Source organism: Artibeus jamaicensis, unplaced genomic scaffold (assembly GCF_021234435.1).
Source record: "Artibeus jamaicensis isolate MK-2021 breed Jamaican fruit bat unplaced genomic scaffold, CSHL_Jam_final contig_447, whole genome shotgun sequence".
Lineage (NCBI taxonomy): Eukaryota > Metazoa > Chordata > Mammalia > Chiroptera > Phyllostomidae > Artibeus > Artibeus jamaicensis.
In genome coordinates this window covers 3,291,854-3,312,368 of record NW_026521834.1, presented here as the reverse complement: position 1 = coordinate 3,312,368, position 20,515 = coordinate 3,291,854, and the positions used below count along the sequence as shown (strand labels likewise).

General features: G+C 56.0%; 1 protein-coding gene across 10 annotated transcripts in view; it reads right to left on the bottom strand.

Annotated features, from left to right (window-relative positions):
• Positions 1–16,078, bottom strand: part of KCNN3 (potassium calcium-activated channel subfamily N member 3) — a 147,728-nt gene extending 131,650 nt beyond the window's left edge. For 4 of the 10 annotated variants that reach the window (XR_005084855.2, XM_037162454.2, XM_037162455.2 and 1 more), the window contains exon 1: positions 14,842–16,078. Coding sequence is in view for 4 of the 10 variants with exons in the window: in XM_037162454.2 (XP_037018349.2) it covers positions 14,842–15,774 (933 nt within the window). In the remaining 6 variants the exon portion in view is untranslated. The other 6 variants (XM_037162458.2, XM_037162461.2, XM_037162459.2 and 3 more) reach the window with 6 other exon arrangements.
• Between the last annotated feature and the right edge of the window lie 4,437 nt (positions 16,079–20,515).

The window sequence follows — 20,515 nt, the reverse complement described above, 5'->3', positions numbered from 1 at the left end:
CTGGGCTCTCGCACTCCGACGAGGACCCTTCACGTCGGGCAGAACGTCCATCACCCCGCCGCCTCCCGTTTGCCAGCATATCGCAGCTGACGAAGCACCCTCTCCACACAGGCTCCCGTTTGGTCCACACCATGGCCCCTTTCCAGATGAGACCCGTCAGAGTGAAAGACTTGGAGACTGAAGTGAGGAACCCTTCCCTGAGCAGACCTGAACTCAGAGCTTCTGACTCGTGGCCCCAGCCCTGGATGACACAGGGCTGCCCCTGAGGGAAGGGTGGGGGAAGAAAGGGGTTAGAAAGCACAGTGAAGCTGATAACCAGCCCGGTCTGCACTCGCTTTTGTCCTGCAACGAGCCTGTGAGAATGAGTCATCCACAGCAGGGTTTCCCAACCTCGGTGCGACGGCCGGTTAATTCTCTGTTGTGGGGACTGTCCTGTGAGTTGTAGAATGTTTAACAGCACCCCTGGAAACAACCCTTACTAGCTAGAACTGGGAAAGAACTTTTCAAAACAGCAGCCTTACTGCAGATGGGCTCAGCATGGCCCATCCAGCCTTGGTCCTCAGTTCCTTCTACCCAGGGCTGGCCAACCTCTGCCCAGCGTCTATCCCTGAGATGCCTGGAACATCCTTCCCCCAGCTGCAACAGCCAAAAATGTCTGCAGACATTGCTGCATGTCCCCCTGGGGATCGAATGGCCCGGTTGAGGCCCCCAGTCAAAAGCACCGTTAGATCCCCGGTACCCTGAAAGGCGGGAGAGCCTTCCCACCGTTCTTCCTCTACCCCAGTCAGGCACGAGCTCCTTCCTCTTCTACTCACGCTACTCGCTGGGCACCCTCATCCAACACAGCCTGGATGCTGCCTTTCGCACCGGCTCCTCCGCTCTGGGCAGAACCACCCACCCACGGGCATTCCCTGCCTTCACCACGGGAGGCAGGAGGGAAGCAGTATTTGCTAAGTGTCACGTCCCTGTGCTAAGGTTGACATTAGCTTCACTTCACAAACCTCCTGCAAAGCAGGCACCATCACCCCCACCCGCTCCGGCAGACGGGCAAATGGACTCAGAGATTAGATCACCGAGTCCCACAGCCAGGCAGGGTCAGGGTTCAGATCTGGACCCAAGCCAGAAGGCCCAGGCTGCCAAAACGGGGCGGCCTGGTCAAGAGGTCCCACCCAAGATGTCACCCTCCAGGCCTAGGTCCCAGCACCAGGCACTGGTAGGGTCGGGAGAAGACCCTAAAGGCCATTCCTGCACCCTTGTCCTACTCCCCCCCCAACCGCAAAGGAAACGGGTGAGGCGGCTCCCCATAGGGTCCCCAAGAGCCCTGGCTGGTGGACACTAGGCTGGGGATCCCTAGTGGCTGGTCCTCTCCTGCTCCCCACTGTGAGGCCTGGAGGAGGAGGTCGCTCCAACCTCTCGGCACTTCGGTACTAATCCCTCCCCCAACACCCCTGGAGAGCTGAAGCGGGAAAATTCAGAATGCATGTCTTCAGCGTTCTGTATTGTTTCAGTAACTTCCCATAAGAGCAGGCTCCCCAGCCATCCTTGGGGAGCTTCTGACCCTGTGTGACTCTTCCTAGCCATCAAACTGCTCTGAGGTCAGCCTCCCAGTGACCTCTGAAAAGTGAACACCTTTGGTACAAGAGACACAAAGAACTTATTTGAATGTTTTTTTAAAAATACGGCCAGCTATGCTGCGACTGTCCTGTGCAATGTGAAGGGAGCCGCTCCCATTGTACAGGGGCCCAGGCAGAAGCTCTCGGTGCCTGGGGCACACACTACTCACTGTGTTAAAACTGACACCCGCACACCTGGCAAGTCCAACCCCAGTCTCCCATTTTCTCCCCCAAACTGCTTCTTCCACAGTCTTCTCCATCCCAATGAACTCCATCCCTGCATTTGTTGGGCCAAAATCTTGGCCTCATCCCTGACTTCCCCTTTCTCTCCTCCCCGCACCCCTGCAACACCACCATAGCCCCACAGTCACTTCATCAGTACGCCCTCCTCCCACGCAGTCCACGGAGCCAGCCGCCTCTCGCGCGCCACCTCGCCGCTCCCACCCCTCTGTTTCTCGGACTCCAAAGGCAGGTCCAGGTCAGTGTTTCCCATGGAAACGTCCTGTAAGGTACACGCCGGGCTTCAGAGGCTCAGTATGAAAACCAGAATGCAAACTATCTCAGGAATTTCTTACACCAATTACATGCCAAAATGGTAATATTTGTACTATTTTAGGTTAAATTAAAGACATTAACGTTAATTTCACATTTCTCCTTTTACTCTCTTCAATGTGACTGCCGGGCAGCATAAAACCCCACACACAGCTCACCCTCTGTCTCCACCGCACGGAGCTGCCAGGGCCTGCGGGGCACGGCAAGGCCCTGCCGCCCCCCCAACCCAGTGCCACTCCAGCCCCCACACACAGAGACCTTCCCTCAGCTGTCGCCCCTCAGCGAGGCCTGCCCTGCACACATGGAAAATCATCAGCCCTTCCTCCACATTCTCTGCCTGTCCCGGCTTCATTTTTCACATTGATCACCATGTGACATAATAAATAACTAATGTAAATAGTTTACCATCAGCATTACTTACTATAATGTAAGTTCCCAGAGGCCAGGGATTTTTATCTTTTGTGGGTTTTTTTGGCTGATCTGTGGTGCCTAGAATAGTCCTTACAGAGAAGAGGTGCACAGTAACCACTTGGCGAATGAACAAGTCATCCGCTTCCTGCCTGGGCTCCCTGCAAGGCTGGAAACTTCCTCAAGGACAGTGCCAGGCACATAGTAGGAGCTCGATATGTGGCTGTTGAGTGGCAGAATGACTTGTCACCAGGTCACTGGGGACACAGAGGCAGCTTAGCTGAGTCATCCCATGGAAGGCAAAGGCAACTGCCAGGGCCCCTGAACTGTCACTGCGCCCCCTCCCCGCCACCCTGGCTCCTCTGTCCCCACCCCAGGAAAGCTGCTGGCAGCCCCACAGCCGCGGGTACTTTAGGGGAAGGTACATTTTCTTTCCTTCCCATCAGTTCTTATTCTCCCAGTGAGAAGACAAATGTTTCCCCCTGCCAGAAGGCCCTGAGCCACACTCCTTACATTATAGTAATTAAATCCCCGCTGATAGGAGGGTTCAGGAGCTGACAGGCCTCATGCCAAGGGCTGGCCTGCAGGGAGGAGGCAGTGGGCAGGGAGGCCGGCCAGAAGGGCCGTCTCTCTGGGTCTCCTGATAGTGAGAAAACCCCCTGAGCTCAACCTGTGCAGGCGGGTTCCCCTCGCCTGCCCCAGCCCACCCCTCCGAAACACGCCCACCGAACAGCAGAGTGTGCTTCAGCCCGGCAGGTCACAGCTCTCTCCCTGTCCACTCCCGAGCTCCAGCCAATGCCCGCGACCCTCCCGTGAGATGGCCAGTGGAGGAATTACCATCACCTCACCCTCACCTTTTCCCATTTTCCAGATGACAAAGCAGAGGCCCAGAAACCACATCTCCCACCCCCACTCCACTGCCCTGCTCTTCACCACAGTCTTTACTGGTGCCCAACAGGGGCCCAAACTATGCTGATGCTTTACATACGTGGTGTTTCATTTAATCCTCACAACTGCCCTCAAGAGAGGGTTGTTGATTACCTCCCAAGAAAGTGGAATCCAAACAGGGAAGCAACTCGCCCAAAGCCCCACAGGCAGCAAACCCAGACATGTTGCGTTAAAGCCTCTCCTAACGCCAGGCTATGCTGCCTGTATGTAAGAGACAGAGGGCAACGGAGAGATTCGAGATGAAAGAAGTGAAGGCGAGATGGACCTCCTGGGAACCAAGGGCAGGGAACAGGCGGAAGAAACGGGAGACCGTCTCCGGCTTGTGCTTTGAACCCAGGCCCTGTGCATGTGGTTCCATCCTCTATAAAACTCCTCATACCTGTCATTACTTGTTCATCGCCCGCCTCCCCACCAGCCTGTGAGCTCCACGTCTTGCTCAGTGTTGAACCCCAGAGCCAACCCGAAACACCTGTTGGGAAACAGAGATAAACTGAGGTGGGGGGGGAGGGAGGTCCAGGGATGGACATGGAAAGGGACCGACAGAGCAGAGGGGGCAGAAGGCACTAGAGTTTGCATGAAACCAGACTAGGGGCAGGAGTGCGGGCCATGTGGCCCAGGGAGACGCCTGCTGGCCAGGCCAGCAAACAGGTGGTCAGAGAACTCAATCCAGCCTTGTGGGTACGGAGTTTACAGAGTTAGGCAATGAGAAAATAAACGATAAAAACAGCCAGCATTAACCAAGCCTTTTACTATGAGCACAGGTCTGGAGACTGAGGCTCACAGGGCTCAGTTTTCTCGTGGAGGTTGCAGATCCCGGAAGACGCAGAGCCAGGACAAGGACACCGAAGTGCAAGCCGCTGACTGCTCAGCTGGCCCTGCAGAGCCCACAGGAGCCCGTCCTCGGCCCCAGGGCCCCGTCCTCCCTGAAAATATACTCAGGGCTCCAGGAGAGCAGCAACCCTCTGCGTCTAAACTGATGTCCTTCCCCTCCTTCCCTCCAGAGCTCAGCTGAGGCTCTGGGTGAGGCTGGCAGTGAGTGAGGGCGGCACAGTCAAGTGGGTGGGGCGGGCCCAGGTGCAGAGCTTCCAGAGAGCTAGAGCAGCCTTTTGGTTCAAAAGAGCCCAGGCAGGAGATGATCTGCAAATGCACGTCTGTCGCACAGGGCTCAGGGCTTTGAGGATGCTCCTGGGTTCTAATCCCAACTCTACTGTTTCCTGGCTGAGACCAGGACAAGTGAAAGGGAGCCTGCTGTGAGAATTAAAATGAGATGAGGCGTGTGAAAACACCAAGTAGGCCCTTAGTAAATGTTCATGTTCTTCTTTCCCCTACCTATCCCTCTTTTCAGTCCTGAATGAGACTTGGTGTTGCCTTGGAGTCACTTTTATGGAAGGGAAAGAAGTTTCTATTTTATGAGAGCGGCACATTCTGCCAAGCTGCTGGGGACAGAAGTGTTATATATGACCCAGCCACCCGCAAGGAAACCCTCAGGAACAGACCTCCAACCTGGACTTATTCTTGGCTCGAATTAACTTCACTTCACCCCCGGGAGGTCTTTCCATTGCTGGCACACAGCGTGGACCCCATCTGGCATCTTGTGCCAAAATGCCCTCCCACCTGGCCCAGCACCGTCGCTCCCCAGGAGCAGGGGAGCGCCAGGTCCAGCCGTAGCAGGAGAGGCAGGGAATTGTGGGTCCAGCTATGGGGCATCTCGTGTGGTCCCATGGCTGCTGAGCTCTCAGAGGAAGACACCAAGGCAAAGCCTGCCACAGGCCACCCCGGACCTGGGAGTCCTAGAGCCCAGTGGGTGCCACGATGAACCCTTGAAACCCCACTTCCTGATAAAAAGGCCACCGTCAAGGCCGCATAGCGAAGCTGTGTACAGCCAGGATTTGAGCCCAGGCCTGTGTTGGAAGCCCGTGCTCTCTAAGGAAGAGTGAGTGGAGAGCAACACATTTCATTGAGGACAGACCCCCTATAGCCGACTTGCGTCCTCGAGGGCTCAGGCCTTTGCGTTGCTGTGACACAGGGTGGGGCTGCCGCTGGTGTTCAGGGGCCGAAACCTGGAATGCCTGCATTCCAGCTGCTCCTTGCCACTTACAATGCTGAGTGGCCTCAGGTAAGTCACATAACTTCTCTGGGCCTTGAGGTCCTGTAAAGCGGATAATGGTTCCTGCCCTGCCTTCCTCCAGAGGTGGGCAGCATATACAGGAAGACGCCTGCTGGCCACAGGGCCTGCACTCCTGCCCCTTTCCCACCCAGGGTGGCACACCTGGTGGGCCTGTCGAGTCTGGCCATTCAGAGAGGTACTGCACCACACCTGGCCAGGCAGGCTACCAGCCTCCCCCAGAGGAGGCCTCCCCTGGGTCATCCCACCAACGCCATCCAGCTCTGAGCACCTCCAAAGGCAGCGTAACAAGCCAGCATGCTCACCCCAAGCCCTCATCTTTGAGGAAAGTGCCATCACCTGTCGGACATCTCCGTGCGCTCCCACACGTGGGAGCTATTCAGGGGCTGGCTGAGCAAGCCAACATCCTTCCCAATGGAAGCCAGGAGAGAGAGAAAATGGCTAAGCCCCAATTTGAGGAAGCAGAAATCTTCTGAAAAAGAAGAAAAGGGTCTGCAAAAATCCTTGCTGGAGGAAACTTGCGAGGGTGCAGACAGATGCAAACTCAGCAAAGGTGCAAGGAAGAGCTGCCATTTATTGGCAGTCTGGGATATGCCAGCCACTGTGCTGGCCTCTTGCCCGGCCATTAGCACGTTTAAGTCTCACCAGACTGGTGAATGCCACCATCTCCTTTTAGAAATGGGGAAGCTGAGGCTCGGAGAGTTTGAGACACTGGCCTTACAGTCACCTGGCATCAAGAGTCTGGGCCAAGATTACCCAAGTGCAGTCTCCCTCCAGCAGATCACCTGCCTCGAGCTAAACACCAAACAACAGCTCTTGCGGAGGGTGCAGGACAGTGCCCAGCTCTCAGCCCCTGTGGGAGTGTCCTTTAGGGCAGCTTTCCCATTCATGTGACACTGAGCACCCTGCCTGTCCCTTAAGAAAGATGCCAAACAAGCTGACTCTAAAATAACAGATGCCAATTTGCATCTTATTTCACACATCATTTGCATGTTGTTCACTTAGTGTCACCAAGGCTCTGCTCAGAATACGACTCTGGTTACCTTGCCATCAGGCCTTGTGAAAAAAACATGGCCTCCATGCAAGGCCAGCCCTGATCCCCTGGCGTGTCCCTCCCCTGCCCACAGCCCTTTGTGCCCCTTAGCGCCAGGTGGGAAGTTACCACCTATCACAGCAGGACGGGTACAAAGAAGCTGGATTCACAAGCCCCCACAACCCTTTGCATTCAAGGAGGTACCCTTCTGCAAGCCTTGAAGCCATGAGAAAGCCCTAGCATCTCTCTTCCTCCCTGGTCTGTCCTGAACCGCCTCTGGTGGCCCTCTCCCATTGTCCCATGCTCCAGCCTCTCTGCCTGATCATTGTTTGTCCCCGGCTGTCCTCTAGGTCTCCCTGCCACTGGCCTGGCTTCCCGGGCTCATTTCTGTCTCCTGCCCACCTGTCCCGTTCCCAGGCCCACACCCAGCGAGCTGTGCCGAGGCCACAGAGGGCTGACTTGGAGTGTAGAATAACCGGGTCCCCTGAGGTAGGAAGGCCCCAGAAGCCCAGGCCGGATGGCCCCGCCTCCCAGGGCACACCCTGCCTCTCTCTCAATGTGCTGACTCACCCCCAGGGGCCCGTCCAGAAACATGGCAGGGGCGCCTTGCCACCACCCAAAGTGAGGCCATCTGCTTTTGTGAGAAAGGGGGCACGCTCCTCATGTGCTCGCCTCTTCCGGAGCCTCTTCCACGCCACCTGTGTGGAACAGTGGCCTGTGCATCTGTGCCCCTCTGTGGTCCTCGGGGTGGCTTTGGTAACAGCAGGAGCATCTTCTAAGCACTGGCCTCATAAAAGCACAAGCTGGCAGACATCAAGGGTCACTGCGTGTCCAGCTTTGTAGTAGGTGCTACGCCATAGGCAGGGGCTATGATTCCCCCTGGGAAGCAGGCTCCAAAGTCAGTAACCCCCTCAGGACCCACCACTGGCGTGTCACCGCACAGGAGCCCAGAGCCCAGGCCCTCAACTACCACGCCAGGCTGCTGACTGTGCCAGCTCAGATTGAGTCTTGGAGAATAGCATCAGGCCTGCAGGGCCCAAGGGTGCAGAACTCTGAGACCCCAGCAACTACAGGCATCAGTGAACTATCAAGTCACCCCTGTGCCCTCACCGGGGCATGAGTGCTCCATTCTCCACTCAGAAACCCTGGGGATGAGACCAGCCCCAGCAACCTCCCAGGCTCGTCTCCCCTCCCACCCTGCCCTGCGCACGCCACATGCCCAGAACAGCCCAGCTCCGCTCCTTGCCCACTCTGCCCCCTGCCCTGCTCCCAACGTTCCCACAGCCAGTAAGGACTCCTGCCCGTGACCCTCTCATCTGGGTCTGTCCGACCCTTCGAGGGCCACTCGCCACCTGCAGGGAGCCTTCCCGATGTTTTGAATCCTGGACTCCTTCCGCGGTGTTTCCTACACTATCACCAGAAAATGCAGCCCAGCCTGGAGGATGGTTCCCAGGTGCAGGCCTGACTCCCCTTAAGAACACGAGCTTGAGGATGACGCTACTGTCTCGGCAACAGAGCAGGACATGCGCACGCGGAGGGGAGTCTGAAAGCTTTGGGGCGAGAAGGGAGTTCAGCATCAGAGCCTGGCCTCATTGTTCAGGTAGAGAAACAAAGGCCCAGCGAGGCGAAGGGGCTTGAGCGAGGCCCTGAACGAGTCAGAAGCAAGAGGTAGAAGCTGCTCCGCGGGGTTCCTTCGAAGCAGAGACAAGCGTTTCTTTAACACTGACCACTGGCGACAGAGCTAAACAAGCCTCACGTCAGGGAACTGGGAAACTGGGACTCCAGGATGAGGAGAAAATTCTAGAACCAGGGATGGAGAAGTCCTTGGAGATTCCCTTATTCAAGCCCTAGCAGAAAGACAAGCCCTGTCCTGGAGACTTGAGCTCTGGTTCCAGAACCATCTCTCCTAAGATGGACACCAGGAGTGACTCAACCCCTCTGTGGCTCAGTCTCCTTATCTGTGAGATACTGCTGCTTGTTCCACCTCCCAGGGCCACAGCAGGTCCTGAAGGACAACAGCATGAAAATACCTGGTGGGATGTAAATGCTGGGCTGGAGAAAGAGAGGCCCCAGAGCTGTGTGCAGAAGTGTCCCCCTCGGTCTGGGGCCTGCCTGCTCGCCGGGGTTGGGGCTGTGGGGGACCCTGGACCGGTCCAGGCCTCTGAAGGACGAACTCCTGTGCTCTCAGTAACACCGACCCCTACCCCGTTGCAGCTTTGCCAGCACCGCCCCGGGGCAGGCAGCCTCACCAGACCTCCGTCTCACCCTGGACCCAAGCTGTCCCCAGAGCCCCCCTTACCCTGACCGCCCCCTGAGGACTTTTCTGGGGGGCCTGCATTGGCCTCTCCCAGCCTCCACCAAGCCCTATCTCTCGGTAAAGTTCCCTGTGTCCCAATGTTCCACGTCACTGGTCTCCAGCCCATAAACCTGAGTGTCTCTCCAAAGGATGCTAAGCGATCTGTCCAGCAGCAGCAGGTGAGGAAAGGGCCTGCACTGGGCCTCAAGTGAGCCTGGGCTTTCAGCCCCACGTGGTCACCCACCAGCAATATTGGCTCGATGCAGTGACTTCATCTGCAAAGGAGGCCTTGACGGCCGCCTACTTCCAGAGCTCTCCAGTGCAAAGCTGATCCAGGGCTTCACCAATGGCCCCTGCCTTCCCTCTCCTGCAGCCTTTACGGGGCCCGGATGCAGAGCAGTCCCTGCCCCCACCCTCCTCCCCTCCTTTCTCAGCAGAGCTCCTGGGGGTGGAATGACGGAGTGGCGGAGGGGCACCTGAAAACCCATTAGCCTCCTCCGGACTTTCCTCACCAGAAAAAAGACACAAGAATTTTCCTCCCCACAGCTCCTGAGAACAGCATGGTCTCAGAACTCTCCACCCTCTTTATTTAAAGAGAAATAGGTGGCTTTCTTCTTTTGCTCTGTCTCCCTTTGGGGTTTTGAAAGAAAGAAGAAAAACAGCTACAAATGAACACATCGGTCTGCCTGCCACCCGGCTGAGTGACCCGGGTTCCATCAGCGCACAGCCACCCCCCACAGTCCCTTCTCTGACTCCCTCTCAGCTGCTCTCACACACTCATTTTCTCCTCCAAATGTGCCTTACGAGAAACTGCAACAAAACCGAAGCTTTCTGTTCTGATTTCACATTTCCATCTGGGCCTCAGCTTCACCACCGAGGTTACTCAAATCTGCTTTCGTTTTGTCTTTCTTTACCCTATACGACTTAGAGCAGGTCTCTGGACCACAGCCTCACAAGAAGGCTCACTGAGGGACCTAGAAGGCCATGGCCAGCTTCCTAATTAGCCTGCACAGCAGATAAATGCCCCGGTGATGATGCTGGAGCCCAAGCAGGCAGGCCACGCTGCCTGTGGGGAAGGGAAGTCCGGGCGTGTTGTGAAGTCTTTCCTTGGGACGGTTATAAATAGTGTGATGACCCACAGAGGGGAAGCATATATAAAAGTTAGCTGTCCCCTCTGTGGATTACAAATGCTTGACTCATGGCAGACTGTCCACAAGGTTATAAATAAAGTTGCCACCACCCTGGATAGGAGAAGGGCCTCGTTTTCACCGCCCCAGAGCCACACTTGCCCTCCCTGGGCCCAAGACTCTCAGTGTGACCTGTGAAGATAAAACATGTGCCTGGGGGCCCTTGGCACCTGGCTCCCAGGCTCCTGCCTGTAGCCAATGGCTTGTGAAGAGTTTCCTGCCTTCTGCCACCCTGTCCCGTGGGCCATCCCACAGAGAGGGCCCAGGAATAGGGGTCTGCCCTTTCCTTGCTCTCACCACGTGCCCGGCAAGTACCTTGAGGCATCTCCTCCCAAATGTCCAAACGTTCCTGACAGCCGCCCACCTACCCTACATTAGCTCCTGGGCTGGCAGGAGGCGAGGCCGTTCACCCAGCCAAGCCCCGCTGCTGCTCTACCTTCTGCAGCCAAGACCTCTGAGCGGGAGGACAGGGATCAAAGGAGCTGGGACCAGGCTGGAGGCTGGAAGGGACTCACTGACCTCTATGAGCTGTCCCTAAGGGACCCCATTCCTCTTTGAAGAGTGAGTGGCTGGGGGACCACGCTCCCTGGCCATGCAGAGAAGCCAGTCCTTTCCAGGGCAGCTTCCCATAAGGTGGTCTGAAAATAGAAGAGTAACTAGAGATGAGAAAGGAAGCCACGCATGGGATAGAGAGGACAGCCAGGTAGGACCATCACCCCAGCTCCTCTGCCCGTACCCTGGGTGACCCCAGCAACAAGGCCAGCCAGGGGGAGCAGGCAGAGCAGGGGGCCAGAAGTTGGTGGGACAGGCGGGAGGGCAGAGAGCAGAGAACCCGCTCTGTCTGGGGAGTGAAGCTCGGACGGACCGTGAGAACAGGGATGGGAAAGTGCTTCCAGGCCCAGCACCCCCCAGCCTCCTCTGAGATGACTCCACACCCTGAGGCCTCTGAGCAACACTGTCCACCCTTGACTGGCCATCTGGACAGACTGAAGAGAGGTACCAGCTCAGCAGCCAGCGGGACAGCAGGGTGGGGTCCAGGAGTCCACAGCCTGGAGAGGACAAGGAGGACCGACAGGGCCCAGCCCCAGCTCTCTCCCCATCCGCCGGGGAGAACACAGCAGGCAGGGTAAGGCAACGGAGAGGGTGTGCCTCAAACCAGCTCTGGGAGAAAATAAAGAATGCCAAGAAGGACCCTAAGTCCCCACTGCCCCACTCCCAACTAGCACCAACACAGTAGAGACAATGTCACTAAGATTTCTCAACAAGCTCCCTCGACCTGGCCACGTCAGGATGTCTTAACCCTCAGAGTAAGCTCAGCTATTAGAAACACACGGACAAACCTGGAGTCCTCATTCGGTTCAGGGTGAGTCCGGAACCTCCAGGAGCCTGCTGGGGCCATCTCTGGCCCTTCCCTGCAGCAAGGCCTCACGGCCCTGGTTTGAGAGTGAGCAGCTCTCCTGCCACCTGAGCCCCCCTTAGCTCATCTTCCTGCCCGTCACCACGTACAGCTCGTGAAGGGGAAGCCAGGATGGCTCTGCCCCAGTTTCTTACCTCCTCTCGCTGGCTTCCTTTTGCATTAACTTTGGATGTGCTCAGGGACATGCTGTGTTCCTCTCAAGAGAGCCAGCCAGGCCTCGTGGTGAATTCCTTCCCTGGCAATAGATGCCAGTCAAAGGCAGGCAAACAGGCAGGCCACGGCTCCGTGGGAAATGGCAGAGAACTTTGGAAAGCAGCAGCTCAGGCACAAGGTTAGCAGTCTTCCATCACGGCAGGGGGGTAGAGGGAAGTGTGTCCCTCTCCCCACCACGCCTTTGAGTGGGAGCTGCCACCATTCGTGCAGAATGACCCAGTCTGACTGGGGGGCCTGCAGTCACCAGTCCCTCCTCCTGCTTCCAGACACGGAAAGCTCCCCAGCAAAAGATACCATCACCCATCCCACCCCGGGTCTGCTAGTGACTCTGAGTGCTTGCAGTTGGTGGTTCTTCATTCTCACCCGAACCCTCCTGTTTTCTCCACAAAGCAGGGAATAGACCCTCACCACCACAGGGCCGTGAGGAGGAATGGCTGCCCCTCTCAGAACCTGTCCCTCCGAGATACGACTTCTCCCTCCATCAGTAAGTCTTAGTTCCCAGTCTGTTCAGGCCCCAACTGCTGTGGGAGACTGAGATGGGTAACAGGAAAAAGACATTTCTTTTTCTCTCCCCAGTGTCATCATTACCAACAACAACAATAGTCCTGTTTATTAGTCCAGCTCACTTCTCGCCACTTGCTGACTGGGGACACAGGCTCACAGAAACTACATGGCTTGTGCAAGACCACACAGCTGGGAGTGGCAGAGCCGGAATTCAAACTTCAGTCTGATTCTTTGAAATGCTCCCATTTGCCTCCAGCAGAGAGGGCTAGCTCCCTTCCTCCCTCCTGGATCCACAGGGTCTGACACAGAAGACACGCAGACGGTGCTTGTTTCTGAATGACTCGGAGTGTGGATGGACAGGCAGCAGGGCTCACGAGCGGGAGAGCAGGTTACAGTGAGTCCTGCTGATCCCACCCAGTACCAACCGCGAGGCACAGGAAGGAGCCGCCTCACCAGCGGAGGCCCACAGGACCTTCCCAGGTGCTGCCCCGCCCGAGCTGCCATCAGCCAGAGGGTCAGCGATTTAGAAACGGGGACGCCTGGCCCCTTGGATCACTTCACCCGTCCTTCACACTGGAGCCTGCTTTCTCTCACTCTCCCTGAACGTCACCTGCTCCAGCCCCTTCCTCCCTGGCAGCAGCCCCCCCACTGCAAGAAGATGAATGTGCGCAGACCAGTGCACTGGGAGCTGTCTCTAGGAAGAGCTCTGACCATGGGGCTCACTGAAAGAGGAGACGCTGTCTCACCCCTTCCCCTCACACCCAGCACTTGGGCCATCAGCACTTCCCAGCAGGAGCCCCTGTGCTGAGGGCGGCGGCCCCTCTCCCTGTGTGCCCAGAGCGAGAAGCGGTTCTGAGAAGGCGTGAGCAGAAGGACCTGCGGCCTCAGAGGCTCATTACTGGGGATGACTAAGTGAGCCGTGCTTCCAGGGGAAGCCCCACTCGCGTCTGCACGCTTGAGGGGTTCGAATCCTTGAGCCGTTTCGACGAAGGCTGCTTCCAGGAGCTGCTCCGCCCAGCAGCCCCCTTTGAGCAGCCTTTTCCTAGCAGAACCCCCACCTGGAAGTCCCGGCCCTGGCTAAGAGGTCATCTGACAGGTCCGCCCCAGCCGCTTCCAGAACCACCGAGTTTGCCCATCCCCTGTTAGAACTCGAGGCTGGGAACGGGGGAAATCCGATCGGCACCTCCGAGGGTTTAGCGGCTGGATTTCCACAAGGAATGTGACAGTCTCGCGGCAGCTGTGCCCGGCCCGAAACAAGCTCTATTTGAAACCTCCAACAGCTGAGCCCCTCCCAGCTACCGCGGCCGGCCCAGCCACCCCCTGCCCAAAATGACAAATAAGTGAGAAATGCAAGCAACAAGGAAGCACCCATACACACACAGGCAATCACACACGCACACATACACACATCCCAACAAACTGGGGGTGAGGGGTGGATGGGAAAAACCTACTTGTCCCAAGACTCCCCTGGGTCTCCAAGCCTCAGAGCCCACAGCGGGCAGAGCAGGAACAGAAACCCACCTTCCTCAATCCCCACTGCCTCGGAGGACACGATTTCCAAGGCCCCTCTAGGAGGGAACCCCGTCCTCCGCCTTGGGCTGGACTGAGGCGGGAGCAGTGGGGCCAGCTCCCCCGCTACGGCGGGCGCTGCCGGTCTCCATTGGCGCGCGCTCACACACTCGCGCACACACACTCAGCCTTATTTATCCCGAGAGAAGGAGCTGGGGTGGGAGGGGAGAACCGGGCCGAGCTTGGGAGCGGGCTCTAGGGAAGCCGGGGAAGCCTTGCCGTCCCATCCGAAGCAGAGGCCCACCCCCGCCCCCCAGGCTGGTGCCAAGGTGGCGCCCATCTGCTCTACCCGGGGAACACCTGTAGCCATTTTTATCAGGGGATGTTTATGAGGCAGTAGCGGGTTTATTCTGAGTCCTCTTTCCTGAGGGAAAGGACTGCTGACTTCCTCCACCTGTATTTTTACCCCAAGCCCCAGGAGACTCAGGTCACTGGTGCTTTTCTGATTTCGCCTTAAGTCTCTCAAAGACAAGGAGGGAGACAGAAACTTGGGAAGAGAGGGAGCAGACAGAGAGAGAAGAGACCGGCGTGGAATCCCCACCCCCCACCCAGACATTTATTTCTGTTTTATCCTCGGGAAAATGGAGTGGAGGGAGGAGGGCGGAGAGGAGGGGAAGTCACAGGAACCGGCAAGCACATCGAGGCGGAGAGAGTGTCATTAATTGGTGCGTTAAGCTCCTGGGTTATGCTTTAGCATGGGTGAGCCAGGAGGAGAAATGATTTCTCCGAAGGGATTCTTTAACCCTCCCCAACACGGAGTCTCCAAATTAGACACAGTGCAGGGGGGCGTCCCCCACCGAGAAAGAGAGGCATGAATTCTCCCAGGATTAAGAAGGAAAACCATGGGAAGTTCAAGTGTCCAATATAATCGAGTAACCACCTCTCCCCCACCACCACCTCTCTCCCCAATCTCTCTCTCTCTCTGTACCTGTATATTCCTTTTGTTCAAGGTATAAAGAGAAACTGCAACTCCTACCTTTGAGTACAAACCCCAAGAGAGCTCGGTCTCTATCACCATAACAACAATTCCAAACATCCCAAAAATCAGAGCATAGTCACTCAGTCGCTTTCTCTTTTCAAACAGGGCCCTCCTGTGTCCCAGCTTATAGCCAATGTTTTGGTTTTTCCGCTTGTTGGCTTTGGGGAAGGTGGTGCTGCTGGGGGTGGTGCCGGCGTGCTGGTGGTTGTGGGTGGCATTGGGGTGATGGAGCAGAGTCTGGTGGGCATGGTTGTCCTCCCGGGAGGAGATGACGATCTCCGGGGGGTTGCTAGGGCTGAAGAGCTGGAGGGGTTGGCCCTCGGGCTCAGCCTCGATGAGGTTCCTCCGGGAGGCGCTGAGGCGGCTGAGGGGCTTCATGACCCCACCACTGTACTTGCAGGAGCTCATGGCAATCTCTGTGAAGGGGTTGCTGTCCCGCCGGTGCACCAGGGGGCTGGCCTGCCTGTGCCGGCCGCCTCCACCAGGCCCACTTGTGGCTGTGGAACTTGGAGAGTGGCCAAGCAAGTGGTCATTGAGATTGAGCTGGCTGCCTTGCCTGGAGGAAGGGTGGAGGATGGCGGTGGAGTTGGACAAAGGGGGGGCCCTGAAAGCAGTGGGAGAGGAGTGCAGCAGGCCAGGGTGGACGGGCTGGCTCTGGAGTTGGGTGAGCTGAGACAAGGGATGCGGTGGCTGCTGCTGCTGCTGCTGCTGCTGCTGAGGCTGCTGCTGCTGCTGCTGCGGTTGCTGCTGCTGCTGAGGCTGCAACGGGGGTCCTGGGGGCTGCTGGGGGGCTGCTGGTGGTGCTGGCAGTGGTGGTGGCGGTTGCTGCTGCTGCTGTTGCTGCTCATCCCCGGAGGATGGACAGGGACACTTGGGGTCTTCATCCAGGTCCCCCACCCCTGAGTCATGGAAGTGCCCAGAAGTGTCCATCTTGGGGCCTGGCTGGATTCCCTGCAGTGCAACCCCCAACCCCAAAGCCACCCTTGCTCCAGAGATGTCCTCAAAGAGAGCCAGGCATCCAAGCTCCCCACCAGAGTGTCTTGGCTCCAGTCCTCTCTCTGTGGCTTGCTCCGGCTCTGTGGGGCTGTTTGGAGTCCAGACGCGTCCAGTCAAAAATGCATTGTACTGGGCAGGAAGGAAGGGCAGGAGGGGAGCTTGGAGAAAGAACAGGGGAGAAAGAACTGTCTCAGGAGGTGGTCCTCTTGGAGCTTGCGAGGCCAGGCTCAGCTTCACTCCTCGCTGGCTCAATAGCTTTGCTCTCCTCCTCCTGCCACTGTTATATTGCAAGCCCAGCCCACTTATTAGCAGCTGGTCTCATTGGCTTGGCTTAACTCTCCCACCACCTCCTAACTCCGCCCTCCTTATAGGCTCCTCCCTAGAGGAGGGGCCAGCCGCCCTCAGCTTCCAGCCCCGCGACCACAGAAGGAAGACTGGGAACTGTAGTTTCCGCTCCCCACATGAGAGCTAAGCAACTGCCCCCTTCCTCCGACAGGTAGATACCGGAAGCCCACGACTATAAGGGATGTACGCGGCACGCGAGCAGTGGGGAGGAGGAGCAGAGGGTCTCCTAAGGAGGAGAGCTGTGCGCTCTGATGCGAGGGCAGGAATCGAGGAAGACAGTTGTTAATGGCCAAGGTCTACAATAGGTTGTTTCACACATATTATCCAGTTAACATCCTCCAAACACCCAAGGAGGTGGGCATTATGTTCGTCTTACAAGCTGATGCTCAGAGGTGTTGAGCAACAACTACAAGGTAACAGAAGCAGAGGGGATCGACGTCCTCATGAATCCAGGTGGATAAGCTCACCCACTGAAACCCTGCAACTTGCGTGCAGACGCCTCTTGGTTATTTCTAACCCTCACATCAACCCTAAAAAAATGTCATCATTGGCCTTTTACAGACGAAAACAAGGAAGGAAGGAAGGAAGGAAGGAAGGAAGGAAGGAAGGAAGGAAGGAAGGAAGGAAGGAAGGAAGGAAGGAAGGAAGGAAGGAAATCACTGGAGCACAGGTAAGTAATTTACCAGATATTGCCCAGCTTGTAATTAAGGGTGCTAGGACTTGAACCCAGGTCAGTCTGACCCCACACCGCCTGTACCCTCTTCCAGGATGCCTCCCACTACGGTGCTTAGCACAAAGTGGTTGCTCCATAAATGTTGCTGGAATGATGGGTGGGAAAGAGCCAGAGAGAAGCTGCGGAGGAGGAACCAGCCTCCCCAGGACAGGAGGTGTGAAGTGGACCATGGCTCCAGCTGGGCAGAGTCACCAGAGGGTCTGACAGGAAGAATGAAGACCCCCGTGGTCACTCCCCACTTGGTCTGCCCTACGGGGCTCTGAGAGTCAGAGTTGGGAACAGCTGCTGGCTTCCCAGGTTCAGAACCATCATCAAGTATTTATTAAGCTTCCACTGTGTGCAAAGAGGTTCGAAAGAGATGGGACGAGAGCTGAATTCATTTCCATTTCTGTCTGCAGCGGCTCTGCTCCCCCATCACCCCTTGGCCTCTGCCCAGCTCCTCCCTGGACAGGAAAGGAGCAGACATGTACACACAGAGATGCGTGCATGCAGGTGCACACATGTACATGTGTGTGCACACACAGGCCCTCAAACGTGCACTGGCCCACACATGTGGACATGCACACACATGCACGGGAATGCAAACATCTCACGAGTTTCTAAAACAGCTCTCCTGAATGGTGACCAGCAAGTGGCCAGATCGGGAAGGGGCACGGCTCCCATCAGATCAGTCCTACTACTCTCTGTGTACCAGTGTCACCTCTTCAGTCCCCTGCAGCCCTGGTGATAGAGAGGTAAATATTACCTGTAGTATAAGCACAACCCCAGAAACCTGAATAAATTACAATTAGTTACACATAATAATCTTTTTTTAATCCTCACCCAAGGATATGTTTATTGATATTAGAGAAGGAGAGAGAGAAATATCAATGTGAGAGAGAAACATTGAGCGGCTGCCTCATCCTGACCAGGGATGAACCCTCAACCTAGGTATGTGCCCTGACCAGGGATTGAACTTGCAAACTTTTGGTGTATGGGATGATGCTACAACTAACTGACCAGGGCACAGATAACAATCTTGACTATTGTTATTATTGTCAGTGATGTGATCTTCCTTCTCCCCTGTCCCCCACCACTACAATCATAGCACTGGGGCTCAGACACAAGCCTGGGTCCCGTGTCTTTTCCGAGGACCCTGCAGGCCCTCCAGTCCCCATGCACACGCACACTCACGCACACCCTCCAGCGTGCCCTGCCTTTCCTCCCCGTCCCTTAGTCTTCTTGGTCTCCCTCCCTCCATTCCCAGACAGAGTCCCCTGTTTGGTTCAGTGCTCCAGATCACATAGACTTCATTATTTCCCAGTAATTTATCATTATTATGTTGTTAGTAGCAGACATGTGCTGTTAGTGTTGGTTCTGAGTGCCAGTAAGTATCTGGGCTGGGACGGACTCCGGGCCTGGACGTTTCTATGTCCCACCACCATAACCTGTTTCTGCCCCCACTGGCCTTGCTGGGCCAGCCTCTACCTCCAGTTCTTCTGGCTGTGCCAGCTAGACCCCAACGGGGAATGTTAGGGGAAGTCCTGCTATCATGGATGGGGATGGAAAATAGCTGGGGGCAGAAAGAGAGGAACCAAACTATACCAGCGCCAAAGATCAACTGGAAATTCATCTGGAAACGGGCTGGAACTTGACAGCCAGTGCCACTAAGCAGCTCATGCTTAGCGAGAGTCGGCCGTGGTTAGGGCTCTAGAGCTGGACGGCCCAGACTGGAGCCCCTCGCTTCCACGTGATGGCTGTGTGACCACAGGCAGGATCCTCAGCTTCCCACTCTGTGAAATGGGAGCAGGAGGGTCCCAACCTCGAGGGGTTTGGGAGGATTAGATGCAAGTCAGTATGAGTGGGCTCTCCCACAGGCCCATTCATGACGACCTTGAGCCCTCAGTGGAATGCCGGAGCTGGCTGGTACTGGCTCATAAAAGCCAACTGTGCATACCTCTTCTGAATCCCAGACCCAGTGATGTCGTACTGATAGCTTGTCAGATTGATAGCTCGTGTAGAAACACTGGTGGTGGAAGTATTTACACCACAGGAACTGGCAAACACTTCACAGCAGGGTTGATCTTCCCTTTTTTTAAAGATTTTATTTATTTATTTTTAGAGAGAGGGGAAGGGAGGGAGAAAGAGAGAGAGAGAAACATCAATGTGTGGTTGTATCTCGTACACCCCCAACTGGGGGCCTGGCCCGCAACACAGGCATGCGCCCTGACCGGGAATCAAACCAGCAACCCTTTGGTTCACAGGCTGGCACTCAATCCACTGAGCCACACCAGCCAGGGTGGGGTTGACCTTTCTTGGTGAGCTAGTTGTTAAACATTTACTGGCTGTTACACATTTAGCATCACACTCCTGTCCCTTACCCCATGTTGTTATATACAAAGTGTGCGTGTCATCCCCCTCTAACCGCTGCCCACGCACTCCCTCTCTCCTCCCTCTCACCCGCACAGGCTTCACCACTTGATTGCCGGGTGACCTCAGGCAAATTGCTTAACCTCCTTAGCTCCAGTGAGGGAGCACAGATCAAGTACCTTGTCACCTTCAAGTACCTAGTGGATTAGTAAATCCTCTGGGAGCTGCTCAGCCACGGGGCCTGACCATTGCAAGTTTTCCATCCTGCCCGAGAGATGCACTGCTCTCAAGCCCCTGCCAACATTGCTGCAGGTTCCAATCCCCACTGTGGGGAAGTCTCCAGGGCTGCCCCAGCCCCCAGCTAAAACCATGTCTTCAAAACCACCCAGGAGTTGAAGTCATCATCCATTGTATAGATGAGGAAACTGAAACCTTAGGTATATTCAAATACTTGTCCTTAGGCACTAACTAGTAACTGGTAGCACAGTAGAAATCAAACCCAGATCTGTCTGACCTTTTCTGAAATGCAAATCAGTAGGATTCAGTTTTATCGGTGTTTCTTAAACATCGTCATGTGACTCGCATAGTCAGTCCTCAGGAAGTTGTGGTCTCAGGTAGAAACGAGCTGTACTCAGATGGGATGATTAAAAAAACAAACAAAAAACAGAGCCCTGGCTGGTGTGGCTCAGTGGATTGAGCACCAGCCTGCAAACCAAAGGGTTGCTGGTTTGATTCCCAGTCAGGGCACAAGCCTGGGTTGTGGGCCAGACAACAGAGTTCATTAAAGGCAGAGGGTAGTTAATGAAGGCTTCAAGGAGGTGGTGAGATTTCAGCCACACCTTGAAGAATGGGCTCTTCCTTCGCACAAACTAGGCCTATTCAGTCTATAAATTCCCCTATGAGGGGATTTGGTAGTTTCTTATCTCAGAGACAAGGGCATGCTCACCAAACCCAGTGAGGCGAAGGGAGCCCACATCAGCCACACTCGGCCCCGCCCTCCTCCCCCCCCCTCATTCCTCACCACTTCCCTCCTTAAGCTCCAACACCAGCTTCTTGCAGTTCCTGCAGTAAACCGTGCTGTCTCACACCACCCTGCCTTTGCTCATGCTGTTCCTCCGGCTGTCATGCCCCCCCTACACCTTCACTGACACACTTCTCTGCCCATCAGGATGAGGCTGATGGGTTTTCTTTTTTGGGAGGCCTCCCTCAAATTTCCTAAATCCAAATTAGGGGCACTTTCCTGGCTGA